We start from the raw sequence: 16,550 nt of genomic DNA on the forward strand, positions 1-16,550 counted from the left end.
CAGCGGGGTGTAGGTACCTGAATTGTGTGAGGTCATCCTTAGAGGGCGTCCTGCTGGGCATGCGCGGACTGAAGATGTCGTCGTCGTCCTGCGCAGTGGACTGGTAAGGATAGAAGCTCGGCTGGACCTCGCTTCCTCGCACCGACCTCAGCATCACGCGGCCTGATGAGTACCTGTGCACACAAACATATTCGTTGAATTACTTAGGAAAATTATTACCAGAGACAGAGGGTTGTCCTTGGTTGAAGTTGATTTTATGTTAGAACTTATATAAGCTTTGTGCATTTCCATATAGATCGATTTTCTGAGTTAGGTCAGAATGAGTGGATACTTAGTGGATAGTAGATATAATTACATTCTAAGTAAATTACCATAACATATTATTTACGTCTAAATACTAGTGGTTATGTTAACAGAATTTCTTTTAAACGGATAATGGGGTGTTAGCTATTCGCACAGCCGTTATCTCTTCCTCCTCCTGATGAAAGCAGGAAGAAGAACGCGTGGTGGCAACTTGAAAATTTTTACAATAACCAACAATAATGAAAATTTCAAACATTATAATGCTGCCTATCTACCTGAAATATCTCGGATAGCGTAGTTTTGCTTAGATTGTTAATAATTAAAAATAGAGTTCTAATGGATTTACATTTTGTACTATTCCATTTGATTCGTTTTCTTGCGAGCCGGGTTTCGCCTTTCGGCATCTTCAGGCACTGTGTACGCTCACCAAAAGGCAAATAAACACCGACACCGAATACTACAAGCATCACAATAAAAAAATACTATGATATGTTAGATATCTCATTAGTTAACTAAATTATTGACTATTATTCCCAGAATGGAAGATTTTACACCTCTTGAGTGTAGTATTTTTATTGTTTATAATTACTAGGCTTAGGATTCTTAGGTATTTAATTTTTTTTGCGGCCCCACAACCAAATATGAAAAATATCTATCTGTCCTACATTAGAATTTTAATTCAAATTCCATCAAGTACCTTTGGTCGATAGTATTAATATTAAAAATAGAGTTGTTCATTGTTAATTTGTAAACATAAACCTACACCCTAAATGAGAATAAATTTCGCAGTTCATTTCAAAGAAAAGAAATCTATATTACATACCTAGTCTAAAGCAAGGGTATTCAACATTTTGAAGTCAAATTACGTTTTTGTACTCGGTAAGGTAGATCACAAATTAATAGCTCAGTAATGGTGTCCAAAAACAGTTTTACATAAAAATCGTTTATTATTTTTGAAGAAATAAAGATAGCGAATCAAAATTCTAACCACTGTGTGGATTTCTCCTAATCCCGTTAATTTATCCTAGAACCGACCATGCTGACATCGTATTAATTCTACATCCATAAACTCTCTTACTCATTATTTTTTTTCAATTTGTGACCGCCGTTACACTCTATAATTAAATAACATTTTACATGGAAATTATCAATCATCCCATTTTCTCTCCATTTGTATCTATATTGATATGTTAGATTTTGCATTTAAATTAGTAAATATTGTATTTGAATTTACTTTACAGAGAAATATTATTCCTTTTCTATTGATAACTGACTGTTTCTCTACATTTTTATTACCTAATTTTTTACTGAAACCCTTCAACTTTCATCCATTTATTTTGTCAGAAAGTGTCTGTTTTCAGAGTTTCGTAAAATAAAAATACACACTATTCCTATATAAACTTCACAAAAACATACAAAATAATATTATAGTTTGTTAAAAGATTATCCATATGCGACTTCGATTTTGTTTATGTTTTCGGTAATTAGACTTTAAGTTTAAGTGATACACTGATAAACAAAATGTTAAGATTTCATTTAGCAATAAAAGACGAATGTTTTGTATTATATAATCAACAATCATCATTGATTAATAATAGAAATATGCAAATATAAGTTTTTATTGTAAAAAAAAAACTACAGTATTCATTGATTTTTCGCTCCAATTGCTCTTGCAAAAGCGGCACTTGTTTGGCCATATAATGCCAAAACGATACGTATTTTTCTATTATATATACATTTACAACATGGCATCTAAAATTTATATATTATATATAGCTTATTTAATCGACGACATACATATTCTATGCCAGTGGTTTTCAATTTTTTTCAATTCACGGAAACAGGTATAAGTATTATTTCACGTCGCTCTAAAAACACGCATGTTCTGAGCAATAAATTGAAAATTTTCCACTCGGAAACACATTTCGAACTTCTTTTTGGACATGCAGTATTTTATTTAGGACTTTTAGGACATGTAGTATTTAATTCTTGGGAGATAATAAGTACATATTACGTACTTATTCATATTTAATTTCAAAAAAGTAATGTAGGGATTTTGAAATAAAGGACAGAAGTTGATATAATAATATGTAACAGAAATAAATCTGGAAGACACAGTGCTAAAATAAAGAACTAACCTCTATAATAAAGGACGAATGGTTATCGTATCGATAAGTGCAGTTTACACTTTGTTAGCGTCTGAAGTCAACAGTCGCATAATCTAACATTTTGATCGTGCATTAGGACATTGAATTAAAATTGTCTTGACATATTACCATTTTCGAATAGCCTGCGGCACCCCTGAGATTTCCTCAAACTTTGAATGTCACTGTTTATATATTTATATGCAACTTCGAACCATTCTTTTTTTTCACGAAAATTGTGATGTAAAAAGATTTACGAGCACGCTTCGTCGCGTCTGTTTTAAGGATTATTGTGAGTGTTTTATCGCGGATCTTAACTAGGCGGGCAATTAATGTTACATGTGACGTTGCGTGACTTTGGATTGAAGAGATAAAATAACGCTGATTGTGCACGCACTTCGCACCTCAAAATAATACTATGCACGTAGGGATGTGTTGTAAAACCGAAATACCTTTGATCAAAGACGAAAAAACCTTCTGTGTATAAATGGAGGCTAAATATTCACACTGATTTGTTTTAATAATAATAAATTTAAGCCATTTTTTTTTCAATTTAAAAAAAAATGTTAGCATATTGTGGAGATTCCAAATTACAAGTTTAAGGCGTTCACAACATGACATGAAACATTATTATAAAGAAAAAAATAATAAAAGCGATAAAAATGAAAATATAAAAAGAGAACATAATATAAATATACAAAAGCAGTGACAATACTGACAATACAATAATTATACATCTATAGAAGTTTAAAGAAGTACACCAAGTTTGTTAAGGAGGCCCTATTTTAAGAATTTATAAAATAACGTCTACCTAAACTCACCTCACGCAAGTGGAATATATCAACACCCGAAGCAATTTGGTTGAACATATTTATCGCCCTACCAATTGGCATTACCAGTGTCAGGTTGGTTCTGTTCCTTGGGAGAATAAACAACTGATGCTCCCTATTTCTAAGATCAGGGACATTGGCATTATCAGTACATTGCATTCATAAGCCTCTTCTTATTTCCCCTTTTTATATTTATTTATAATATTATCTGTAATATCATACTTATAACTTCTTGAAAATAAAATTTGTACTTTTTACTAAAGTAAATGTATAAAAAAATATTTTTCCCCGTCGTTAGTCTGATAAATAACTATAAAATAGGTACTGTGGAATGCAGTTTCTTAATTTTTCCTTGTCTTCTGCGTCACCAATGGAAGGTTAATTCTACGCCTTGCTCTTCTGATTTCTAGTATAGTTATAAGGAAATCGTAGATCAATGGTGAAAATAATGGAACATTCCTTATTTATAAAAGATTGCCGGGAACGGCTGAAATTTCAGCGATCATCAATGAGACATTGATATGGAAAGAAGAGTCTCTCCGAAAACCTCAGATAGCGTAGTTATTAGCAATATTTTCAATCATAATTAAGAATTGTCGTTAATTTAAACACTATACTGGTAATGAAAACATATTTTAAAATTCATTACACGGCTTTTGAATACAATAAATTCTGGAAGTAGTTAACTGGGACGAATTCAATATTGACTGACTCACTCTCATATAATACTATTGATATAAGATGATTAGATTAACTGAAAAAAAATTCACAAATCATATTATTATATGTTGTCTGGTATCAAAATTGGTCAAATCCATATTTAAATGTTTTTCAAGTAAGTATGCCGTATGAAACTTTGGTTTGTGCATAATATACAAAAACAATTCATCAAAGTTGAACAAATCCAATGTTGTTCCATGAAAAATGTCTGTAAAATATTTTTTTCATATCAAAATTAGTCGAATCTGAATCAGCCAATCAAACGAACATTACCTAATTTCAGTTCATAGTAGTCAAGAGTAATATAGCCGACAGCTTATTGTGTTAGTTCACAGTCGCTCGTAATTATTCACGGCTTTTAGTGGTTTTTATTCATTTTATCATGAATAATAGAGTGTGTGGAAGCTAAATTAGGTCGGAAAAGAATCGTACAAAAAAGACAAGTGGAAACAAAACTTTCAGTAAAAATGTTAATTATTTACTTTTTTTTTTTTTAATTAGACTCAAATTTATTAATATTTTTCGTTCCCTATTTTGTTTAAACCAAACAAAAATTAATATTCAATTAAAAAAAAAATACTTTTTGGCAAACATTGATAATTACTTGACTAATGGAGTATGTGTGAAAAAACATTGTATTAGAAGTAGAAAAATACCCAGACATTGTTTTCAAATGTAGTTAAATCCTTAGTTATGCATAAAAAATGGTCACATCCAAAATTGTAACTGTTTTAATAAAAAAAAATATACATTTTAAGTCAATTTCCGCGTAAGTAATAGTCATTATTATTTACTTTCGAACAACAGAAACAAGTAAAACTTTTATTAACACTTATATTAAGTTACAATGTCTTTTTTCAATTTATCTCATTCGCTGTAAATAGGAATTTGACCATTTTTTATATAAGGCAACATTTTCATTTGTTGTGATTTTTATGCTGCATCCATAGATTTAATATAACCGCTGCATCACTCTCATATGCCAGAATACAATAGTAGAAATACTCACCGAGAAACAATTCAACCGGACTATGTGCAATACGCATGCACTTTATAGATTCTCCATTCAACTCCATTCAATCCACGAAATCTTTAACTTATTAAAGTCACAGATAAGGTTAACATAAACTCTGCAACTTGATTTTTTATGAATCAACGCTAATGTTTTTTCTGAATTAAAGTGTTGAAAGCGTACAGTAAGTATAGTCGACTTGTACCGGAACCTAAAAATAGCCATTCAAATTAAATAGGATGACCGCTTGTAAAAAGTATTGATCGCGAAAATGAATTATTGTTATACATTCACAACAAATACACGAAACCATCAATATTTAAAATTAATGACTAATAAAAAATCATTTAGATGTTCCTTAATTATCGTCGATTTATCATATCGAGGCCGTAAGGGACGTTTAGGCAAAAAATATTTTTTTTATGGCGCCGTATTGTGTAGAATGTCATCTTTAGTGTCCCTAAAGTGCATTAGCAAGCATTATGCCATCACGAAGTTATAATAGATTTTTGGTAGGGTAGTGAATATTAATATATATTATGGTGGAACTAAAGATGTCAAATCGTTTTACGAATGGAGCCTTTTGTGGTTATATTATAAAAAATGGTAAAGGCAATTTCGGTTTGACGTAAGTGCTATTTTTGTATGAAAGAAAAACATAACAATAAAAAGTAATTCTGAGAGTTTGTATGAATATGAGAGGTTCCAGAGGTCATTTTTTGTTCGCATCCCTGTCGTTCGGGTTTATTCAACATCTTTGGGTGGAACCAATATAATTCTTATTTTAAATCGTTGAAAAGTTTTCAAACCTGAAAAGTTGCAAATTGGGTTAGCAATCTCGATATGTAACCATTTTCCGTTTGATTTTTATTTTCTTCGAACGAATATTTTTCGACTTATTTTTCAGTTGAACTGGTGCATCCCTACATACCTACAACAATAAAGTTAGAGTTACGACAGTACTTTAAGCATCTGAAGATACGTCAGTCGCTTTATGTCTGTGTTTTATTTTACCTATAAAACTGATTTTATACCATAAAGTTTAAGCATCAAATTGTCTTAAAAATGTAGAAATTTTACATATTATTTGGATCATTTCAGCAATACTTCGTGTCAATACTGTATAATATAATTCATCAAAAAGCATGCGATAATCGATTATAGAGACACAATATATATATATATATATTTATTAATAACCATGTCCCTGCTTTTTCATACAAGGTGGTTGTTAGTAATTTTTGAACAATCACAAACATCCAGGCTTTGAGAAAAACACACAAATGTTATATCCTCACCGGGATCGAACCCAGAACTCTCGTGTGGAAGGCAAGCGCATTACGCACTGCACCACGAGAGCCGCCTGAGAGACACTATATTATAGGTGGTAATACTCGTTGTCAAAAGCGTACGGAGGTCCTGGGTTCAATTTCCACTAGGTTCAGAATATATATATATGTGATTCTATCAAGCTTGGACACATCTCTGATTATTTCACTACTACTACCTACTGAGAGTTAAATATGATTGCAGTGTTAAAAAAAAGTACGTACATAATATTCCAGATCATTATCATCATCATGATAATGCAATCTTAGTCGTTTCCTGAAAAGGATACTTAACATTATTTTTTGATGAAAAATGATTGTTTTAACGTCATGCTCTAGATCAGAGTAGGTATATAGGCAGTTTTTTTGTAAAGCTTTGCGACCCAAGAGGTATACTAAAAAACCACAAATTTCTTTAACAAAGATAATGGAAGTTAATAATAAATTGTAGTAAATGTACTACGAATATTTGAAAAACATACACACCAACTAATTATAAAGATAGAATTGATTTTTTGAGATAAATTACACAAAATTGGTGTTCAAAGTTAGTAATCCCTATCACCAAAATTAATTGAAACTTTTCATACGTTTACCTGACCTGTATTGATATTTTACATACGAGTATTTCATCTTTGAAAATGTTATTTTCACACAGCTTTTCAATATAAATATAAATTCCCGAACATTTATTATGATCTCAATTGATCACAGTATATTAACTTATAGAAATCAGTTAGATTCATCTCTTGAAATATTCATTATACTGCAGATTAATCACTTCCATATGAAAGCTCCTAAAGAAAGCTTCTCAATTGTACGGTCAAAATGGATTTTGAAATGTGATTTTTTTTTCTGAATTTACATCAAGATACAAAAAATACTGCTAAAATTGTAATTCTGGGAACGGACATATCACTTTTAATTTTTCATATTTTGCGTAGATACTTTGAAATTTAAAATAATTCACAAAAGTAAATTCCATTCATAGCTTCTGAGCAGTACGAAAAATAGGCAGGATAATAAAGATTAGCATGACGTTCTAATTTGAACTTACAATGTAAACTTATGTTGAAATAATCCAATGTAAATATACATTTTTTCTTGAGGTAAGCAATTAGTGTTTGAGTACCCACCGACTGGCTAAACCTTCCGTAATAGATTGCTAAGCTTTAGCGCAGAATACCTATTGGTGGCTTCCACCAACGTAGGCTTCATTAAGGTATTTTACTAAAGACGGAGTAATAATCTCCGGCAACTAAGCCTGCCGAGTATCATCTTAAATCAAGTTACAGCAACGATCTATCTGGTATGCGTGTTCTAGCACACTTAAGCCCGCAAGTGGTCGCACTATCTAATAGCAACACTCGAAGGTACACCAACACTGGAGTGAAGCAATAACCTTTGACCTGCGAGCGAGATAAACCAACCGTTTCTTATCCGTTTTCAGGGTCGTTACGGTACCTGTACTTCGGCAGAAGCGGATGCAATCATAAAAAAATAATTTAGAGTATTATAAAATAACGAATCTGAATATAAACAACATTTCAATTATTGAAGTGTGCTACGTTAAAAGTTGGTAATTTATGTTATAAATCATGAATTAGTTATAATTTTATCATACCAAGCTGCTTTGTGGTAGCCCCGAGAATTCAATAATTCAAAAAGAGTATCTTTGCTTACAAACGGAGGATATGGGGGTCACAGACTGAATATCGTGTTAACGGATTTTAAGTGGTTATTAATCATTCACCTAACTGTCCTAACTCATTGAAAGAGAATCAAATTCGCATCCACGGCTTCAGAGATATGTGCTTTGCTACTACTCCACCGTGACAACCTTCTATTAACTACAATTATTGTGCATACTACGTTATCTAATGATACTACTCGTAGATTCATTAACCAATATCGGTGTAAGTACCATGGGTAAGATCTACCGCCGGCAACAATACATTCTCAGAGTTAAACACTGTTTGCTAAAGATTTTTGTTTAAAATTCACCTATTATATTTTGACAAAAAAAATGTATCATATAATACCGTGTCCAATCATATCGGCCTACACGGAGTGGAGGTTTGTATTAACAGAGTTTTGTTTCTACGAGAAATGGATGTTAGCCACTTGCTCAATTTATTAGGTCCATACTTGACTCAAACACAAATTAAAAAAAACAATATGTGTAATTTCTAGACCCAAGATTCGAACCTGAAACCCACGACGTTATTGTTTTCAATACGAGTTTGATTCAGGAACCAATTGCAAGAGCGAATGTCTAATAATAATAATTATTCCTTGTGAAAAGTCTAATAATATAGCCTTCAGTATGTCGAACAAAAAATGCTCTGCATGAGTGATAGTGTCAATTTACCTTATTTAAAATATAAAATAAATATCGTATTATACCTTATATTATAGAATATGTTATTATTAACATACGCATGTTGTATAAGTACTTACTTTTGTCACCCGGCGGTATATTAATTTGAAGTAAATCAAGATGCTAGATAGAATCAAAATATTGTGTAGATGCGGCAAAATACAAGAACATTTTGGCTATTGAAGAGAGACTGAAACTACACACATTCGTGATAACTTAAATTCAAAAAATATTTTTACCCTAACGGCAAGTCAAAAACGTGAGGATGATTTTATTTTGTCCTATTGTGTTATATCAGTGAAATATTTTTTGTATTTTGCCGTTAAATATAGCTATATACTATGAATGTTTATATACTCCGGATTGGAGAAAAAATGGTAACTTACTGAACCACAGAATGTTTTCTGTATAGAAAATCAATTTTTCAAAAATGTATGTATGCTTACTGCTTTTTACTTTATATTTGGGAAAATGATGATTATAATACTGACAATTAAGTAGGTATGTTTTTTTTTTACGAAATACTTTTGTAGAGAGAACCAGTGTTATATGTTTCACAAAACACAGTCTACAGTTAACAGCTATATGCACATAACCGTAAAAGGCTATTCCCTTTCTACACCTCGATAAAGGTTTCCTCAAAAATTCATAAAGAAATTCGTTCGTAGCACATCATTGCTGTCTAAATGGATTGGTGTGTGGGTTTGCGGTTTTGCGGTTTTTTGGGGAAAAGCAAAATGATAGAATGTAGCCGTAAAGCCCGTAAATAATAAATAATGAAATAAAAGCATCTTCTGTATAATGAATGATACTTGTTACATAAAAATAAACTGATCCAATCTTTTCAGTAGTGTACTGAACATTTTTTTTATATATATGGGTTAATATAGAATTATTACGGTGTACATAATATATGACAATTTTTTGTATCAAAATATGGGGCGGTTTATTGCTTTAAGCTTTGGCTTCTTATATACTATTAATTATTGTTTGTTATCTATATTGTCCATGCAGTCATATATATGAACTTAAATATAATGTCTTTTATTATTATATTATTTTTAAATATTATTACGTCCGCAAGGTAAATTTTCAGTGCATCTCTTATGTAATTATGTGATGAGGACATAGATGCAATGAAAAAAAAGTTTCTATGGCGAGCACATGTGACAGTAGTGAAACTATTTATTTTGCTCTCCATTTAAATACATAATCTTCTATATCGGGCATGTCTAATGCGTCGATGGGTTTTGGCCGACCGCAGCTTGTCAAGAAAAAATGGTCCGTGAAAATGTAAAAAGTGTGTATCTACCTACATTCGGTTGTAATAAAATACGATTTCATTGAGATTTTGAAAGGGATTAATTAACCATGCTATTTGTATTTCATTGGCCAGCTTACGTAGAAGTTGTTTTCAAATTAATGACAAGAAACCCACGTGACGTCACTATATCACTTAATCCGTATTGTATCACTCGCGGTTTGAAGCAGGAGTGAGAGAAAGAGAAGATGTGATTCTTCGCACATTACACTGAGGCGTATTTTCTCTCATCGTCACGCCAATGGAAAACAGTTAACGATGTACGATGAATGGGAAATTAAGTATTGTTTTTGATATTGAAAGAAGTGTATTATTGTTTAATTTACAACGCCACAGTGTTCTTAAATAAATGAAATATGTTTGTTTAAGTTTAAGAATGCCAATAGGAAAGTGCGGTAGGTCACTGTTAGTTTTGATACCTACGTAGTAGTAGATTTCATCCTACTCAAAGTTGGACATACCTGTTCCACACCATCATTGGCGATGTATCGTAATTGTGTATGGAATTCTCATCATTTCTGTAATGTATCGTGGCATGTCTTTGATGCTTCAAATAGATGATGTAGTTGATTTAAATAGCAATTTTCGTTTTGACATTGTTGAAATTCCTTAGAGTATCAAGCAGTATACACGGTTGGCCGGCCGACTTGAAATCAAAAGCATCTATCTCGTCCAACCCGCCCGCCTTGTCTTCCTTTATCGATTTTGTCAAGCAGTTGTGTATATTAAAATATTCATAATGAATTTCACACTTGCAACGGCTTCAATTGTATTTAATAGCGTACTTGGCTATCAATTGAAAGGTCGGTTGTTCGAAAGAAACTGTAGCCTACCGCGAGCATTTTTGTTTTCCGATTTTAGAATCGGTTATTAGATGAAAGGTGTCGTTACACTTCAGCTGAATTTACTCCTGTGAAATTGCTGTACCATGCGTATTTTCTTTTTACTTAAAAAATAGCTATCATCCCTTATTATGGATTAATTACTGGTTTACATTTAAATTATAATTTATAATTACAATTCCCTAATTCTGAAAAAAACTCATGAGAAGATATAGACAATAGATTTTATTTAAATTTAGATAGAATTTAAATAGAAACGATTTTTGTATTCTAAATTAAAGCATTTATTACTTTAATTACTAACCGACGTCACGGATCTCTCCAATATTTTCTGTTGTAACTTACTTGAACTTGCTAATAATTTTTAATTAACTATTTCTTTTATTCAACGAATAATTCACAAGATTTAAGAATGTACCATTATAATTATTGACCATACATAATTCTGAAAACACTCATGGTAATGCACAGGGCGCGAAACCCAAGAGACGTAGGTTCGATTCCTGCCGGGTGTCTTACTTTTTTTGAAAAAGATTTTTTCTATTGGCTATATTTTTTCATGAGTGTTTTCAGAATTATGTGTGTTCAATAATTAGAATGGTACCTACATTCTTAAATCTTGTGAATTATTCGTTGAATAAAAGAAACAGTTATAAAAATTACTACCCGCTCAATAATACTTATTTATTCAAATTATCACAAATACTTACGATCTGTCTGTATTTTCTGAATAATAATATTCTACATGTATTCCGATTTTTGGTGAAACATACATTCACGTGTCAATAACATGCTCTGAAAAGGTAAAAGGCATCGTAATATTGTCCAGTGTTATTTCTCTCCACAGGCGTGAATATCCTAAGGACTGGAAATGTCCCATAATGTTAATAAGTCAAGAGGCATCATCTCTCCTCAGGGTTCAATAGAACGCCACCTCTTCGGAGCCCTGATATTATAATATGAAAACCGAACTGACTTAGTATTGGTTCACTGCTGCCGTAATATTCAAATAATTTACGAAGATAACTGCCATATTATTATTATTCTCAGTCACAGAAACTATTAATACGTCTTACTTACTTTGTAACATTTAGTGTAGTATTGTTAAAGATAGTAGTTTATCTTAATTTATTGAGGGAAAATATCATTAATAGTAATTTATTATATGACTTTTACTAAAGTTTTACTATATTATTAATATCAGTACATATACATAGATAAAAATTGATATGTCATTTGTATTTTTATTAATGAATATTGGCCGATGATAAACGCCAATACATCGATTCACAAATTGCGGATAAGCATTAAAACTGAATGGAATTTAATTTTCATCAATCAGGTCTACGTAGTTGAGGTAATATGTAAGAAATTTTACTAAGATTTTTTTAATTTGAGATTCGACATTATATATGTATATATAACATGTATATTGAAAATATACATGTTCTACAAATTAATTTATTGGACATTTTGGTGTCAAGATTTCTCCCCAAATATATTTATTAAAAAATAGTAAGTAGGTACATGATTTGCAAAATAAAATTTGAATCTAAGAACCAAACTAGTAATGTTCTTACTTTGATATAAACTACAAAGATGGTAGATATCCAATATTGATGGTGAAAACACTTCAAATTTAGATACCGTAGAAATTAGTTAATATCTTTAAGATTTTTATAGTTGGATCCGTAACTGACTGGGGTAAGTTTCTTGCCCATCAAGTGAAACACGTATTCAAATTCCACTTCAAGATTTTATTAGGATCTATATATGTAATACATATTAATAATGTTTCGAAAGCTTTCTAACAGATGTATTTTTGAACATACATAATTTTGAAAAACACTTCTGAGAAAATATATTATAACCAATAGAAAAATCTTTTTAAAAAAAGTAAACTACTTTATGTTATTAAAGGGCTGTGTTATATTTTAAAAAATTGTAATTTTTAATAATAGATTATTTATATAATTAGTATATTTGCCAGAAACATAAAATGGTCAATAAAAAATGGTAAATACATTAGTTAAGACTTAGGTTGTAGTTTAATTGGTAAAATTCTTGTAAACATGTCGTGTCGATCCCCATTTAATCCAAGATTTTTTTTATATTTCAATATGCATTACTAAGTGTGTTCACATAATACATTGGTAATATTTACAATACATTACATCACCATGTTCATTTATAAGAGGATATATGGACCTTCGTAGAGTGGAGGTTGTATTATCATACATCCGATGATTGTTTTTATAAGAAATGTATGTTAGCCATCTCCTGATCCTCAACGTATGAATTTTCTAGACCAGAGATTCAAACCCGGGACCTACAACATTATAAGCCTACACGTTACGCTCAGTCATCATGAGCATAACATTAATAATATACAGTTCCTGCAACGTCGATGTGAGAAAATCGTAATCGACAGAATAGTTGGATAAAAAAAATATTAAAAATTATACACTGCATGCTGTTTGTTCTGTAACATAAACTACGACGAACACAATATAGTGATGTTATGGATGTAAAATAAACGAAAAGCGCAGTTTTATTACAGCTGTATGGTAACTAAAAAATGTTATTATGACTTACGAGTTTTTCACAAGACATCCATTCATTTAAGCTTGACACAAAGTGTCGAGAAGAGAATTCCGCCATTTCTGTGACTTAATTGGATTGCTCCCGGAGGTGTTATTCGGAAGAGTCCCAAGCCAGGTGCGTTAGACCTTCGAGCCAAACGTCCTCATGATTATTTATTTAACTGACATGCACTTAGCAAAACAGAACTTCAGCTCGTACTTGGGTCATAAAAGTTGAAGGGTAGTAATAATGTATTAAAACCAAATAGTTAACTCGAATTTTCAATTGAATTCTTAAATTTATTATGGGCGTGCATTTTGAAACCGTAAGATTAAAAATTCAATAAGATCTAGTACTTGTTGGACGGAAATAAACGATTATAACAAAATAAAATAATAACAATACACACCTAGACAGCGATTCATATATAGGCTAACTCTTACATTTCAGAATACGTTGAATATTTTCATTTATAAAATGAGTTCACTTCGTATTTGCCACATATAAATGCTTTACAACACGTGTTTTGCTCACATGTTGAGCATTATCAAGTATAAGACAATAATTATAGCATTACCAATACATGAACACAAACGAAAATTTTGGTCCTACTCATAATTCATAGAGCTTACTAAGTGAATATAATACGTATCGCGAAACAAATTGTATATACCTATTATGGTGAATACCAATAAATAAACTCCGCCAGATAAAATATTTGAAAATTATAGTTTTAGTATTTGAAGGAGTCATTAATTGTTTACGCACTTCATGTCAATCATGTCAGTTGGACTCCTTTAATCTTCTGCTTTGCACATTTATAAATATATGCGCCTGTCAATTACCTACGTGGTCGCAGCCATGATTTATTCTGGATCGGAACCATTTCCTCGTGTCAAGCCTATCAGGCACCATTAGCAAGTGGTGCAAGACTAGTAAATACGCTGCCCAAAGACGTAGATATTTTCGGTGACATGTTATGTATTCTGTATTCGAAATTTTATTTTTCTGTGTAAAATTGTACGTATGTTTTTATTTGTATTATCATTATTATTATTTTATATATTTTCTTTTTCTCTCTTGTGAGGGTAATATTTATTATAATGTAAATCTCATGTTTTGTACGTTTTGAATTTAGATTTGTTATGTCCACAATGTTTTGTTCTCTTAAATAAATAAATAAATAATAAATATCGTATTACATAAAGATGGTATTGATATTGCGAACGACGACCATCTGAATATAAAATAATGGAAGTTGTGTGACCGATTTCTTTTTCGTAAGTAAAAGGCTTATTATAGCGAGGTTTTCATTTCGCACTCACCAAGCTAAGCATTAAAAAAACTAAAATAAGCTTTTTGCCACGACAGCTCGAGTGGAATAAAATTAATGAGTGTTTTTTAGATTGTTAAAGTTTGATACCACTGTTGCAGCTTACAAAGGCGTTTATCCTTGTAAGAAGATCTGCGAAAGACATTAAAAGAATAGATAACAAGGAAAACAAAATTAGCATTGGGCATTACTCTGTGAAATAACTACTTGTCTTCTTCTCAGAATATAAAGTTTTCCCAACAATTGTCGCATTTTATTTTCAATAGGCATGCACGTAGAGGTAATTTGAGAATAGAAAATGTCACATCAACGTGAAGCAGAAGGAATATTAATTATTGCAGTTGATTTTAATGGTTTAAAAAGTGTAAAATTACGAATAAAATCACAGTACAAATATTCCAGTATAACTTCTTAATTGAACAAAAAAAAATGTTTTGTGCCAGATAGACGGCAGCGACTTGCCGTACGACTTGAGTAGTTTGTGCAAAAAATACGGAACACTTTCACAGCGGTTTTCGGTTTGCGCGAGCTACAGTTTTCCCGTCCATACACACGGGCTTCCCGATACAATCCGGTTTACGCAAGTAAGCTTGTGGTAAAGCATGAACGTCTAGCTGGCGCTTTAGAAAAACATTTTGTATTTTTAGAACTTGGTTCGCAATTGTCTTCTTCTCATATTGAAGTAAAATTTATAATCCTACTGGATAAGACTATTTCTGTTATAATCGATTGATCAATGAAATGTATTCAAGTGGTTCCAATGTTCTATGTTATAAATTAATTAATTTTTCGTTGACCTAAGAATCAAACACCTCGTCGAATGTATACAAATTATTAACTCTGGTTGTCCACTGCTTCTTTCAGTGCAATGTAAAAGTTGATCCAGTCTTATATCAAGACTATACCACTGATCAAATCAAGCCCTTCTTGATTTTTTTTTTAAATTTCACATGTTGTCAGTCGTCACAGCGTTTCTGAATTGTAAAGAAAAAAATATTTTAATTAATCGTCCTATTAGTAAGTTATTTATTAAAAATATAATATATAGTTGCAGTCTCCCTGTAGTAAGTAAGCATTGCTCTTTTTTCAGATGGCTTAAATATTTTCTACCCTGAATTATACTTTGTCGTATATAGCAGTGCTCTGCAGCCTTTTCTCACCCACGGCACACCAAAAGTCTTCTCAGAATTCCACGGCACACCACACGTAAAACAATTTATACACCAAAACATGGACCCCAAGCCAGGATTTATGGCGGCCCCCCTACCTATCGCTAAGGTTAAAGACAGTGTGATATCTTAAAATAGTGTTTTTCAAATGGTGTTCGAGGTAAAATTAATGGTATCGATTGTATGTTTAGCGATTTTTTGTATTTATTAATACATCCACTTGAATTATGGTTGTCGGGTTAAGAAAATTTTTATTATTTGTCGAGTATTGACATAATAATAATAAATTGTATCCTACAATTCTATATTTTAAAATGTTAATACCAGCGTAGTAAAATAGCGCCTTTTTTGTTGCTATTAATGAAAATTTGTAATTTGTGTTTATCTGAATTATCTGGTTCACCTGCTACGCCAGCCCTCCCTGAGCCTGGGCCCACAGGCTAGAGCCCTGTCAGCTCCCCCCTTGTGGGGGCCATGCAGCAAAATTACATTAATTTATGTTATTTTATCTGATAAATAATGAAATATACAAACAACATAACACACGACGAAGAACTAAAAATGTACATACATAATATTTCCATG

The 16,550-nt window shown here is 31.4% G+C and overlaps 1 protein-coding gene across 1 annotated transcript in view; it reads right to left on the reverse strand.

The window, feature by feature from the left end:
- The window catches only part of LOC147079231 (acetylcholine receptor subunit alpha-like), an 836,032-nt gene that overhangs the window by 19,601 nt on the left and 799,881 nt on the right, over positions 1–16,550 (reverse strand). The window contains exon 9 of the mRNA XM_085954767.1: positions 18–173. Coding sequence (XP_085810893.1) covers positions 18–173 — 156 coding nt within the window. The remainder of the gene's footprint in view (positions 1–17; positions 174–16,550) is intronic.

The sequence above is a fragment of the Rhyacophila brunnea genome, unplaced genomic scaffold, assembly GCF_057557595.1.
Source record: "Rhyacophila brunnea isolate RB1 unplaced genomic scaffold, BYU_Rbru_1.0 scaffold_10, whole genome shotgun sequence".
Taxonomy (NCBI): Eukaryota; Metazoa; Arthropoda; class Insecta; order Trichoptera; family Rhyacophilidae; genus Rhyacophila; species Rhyacophila brunnea.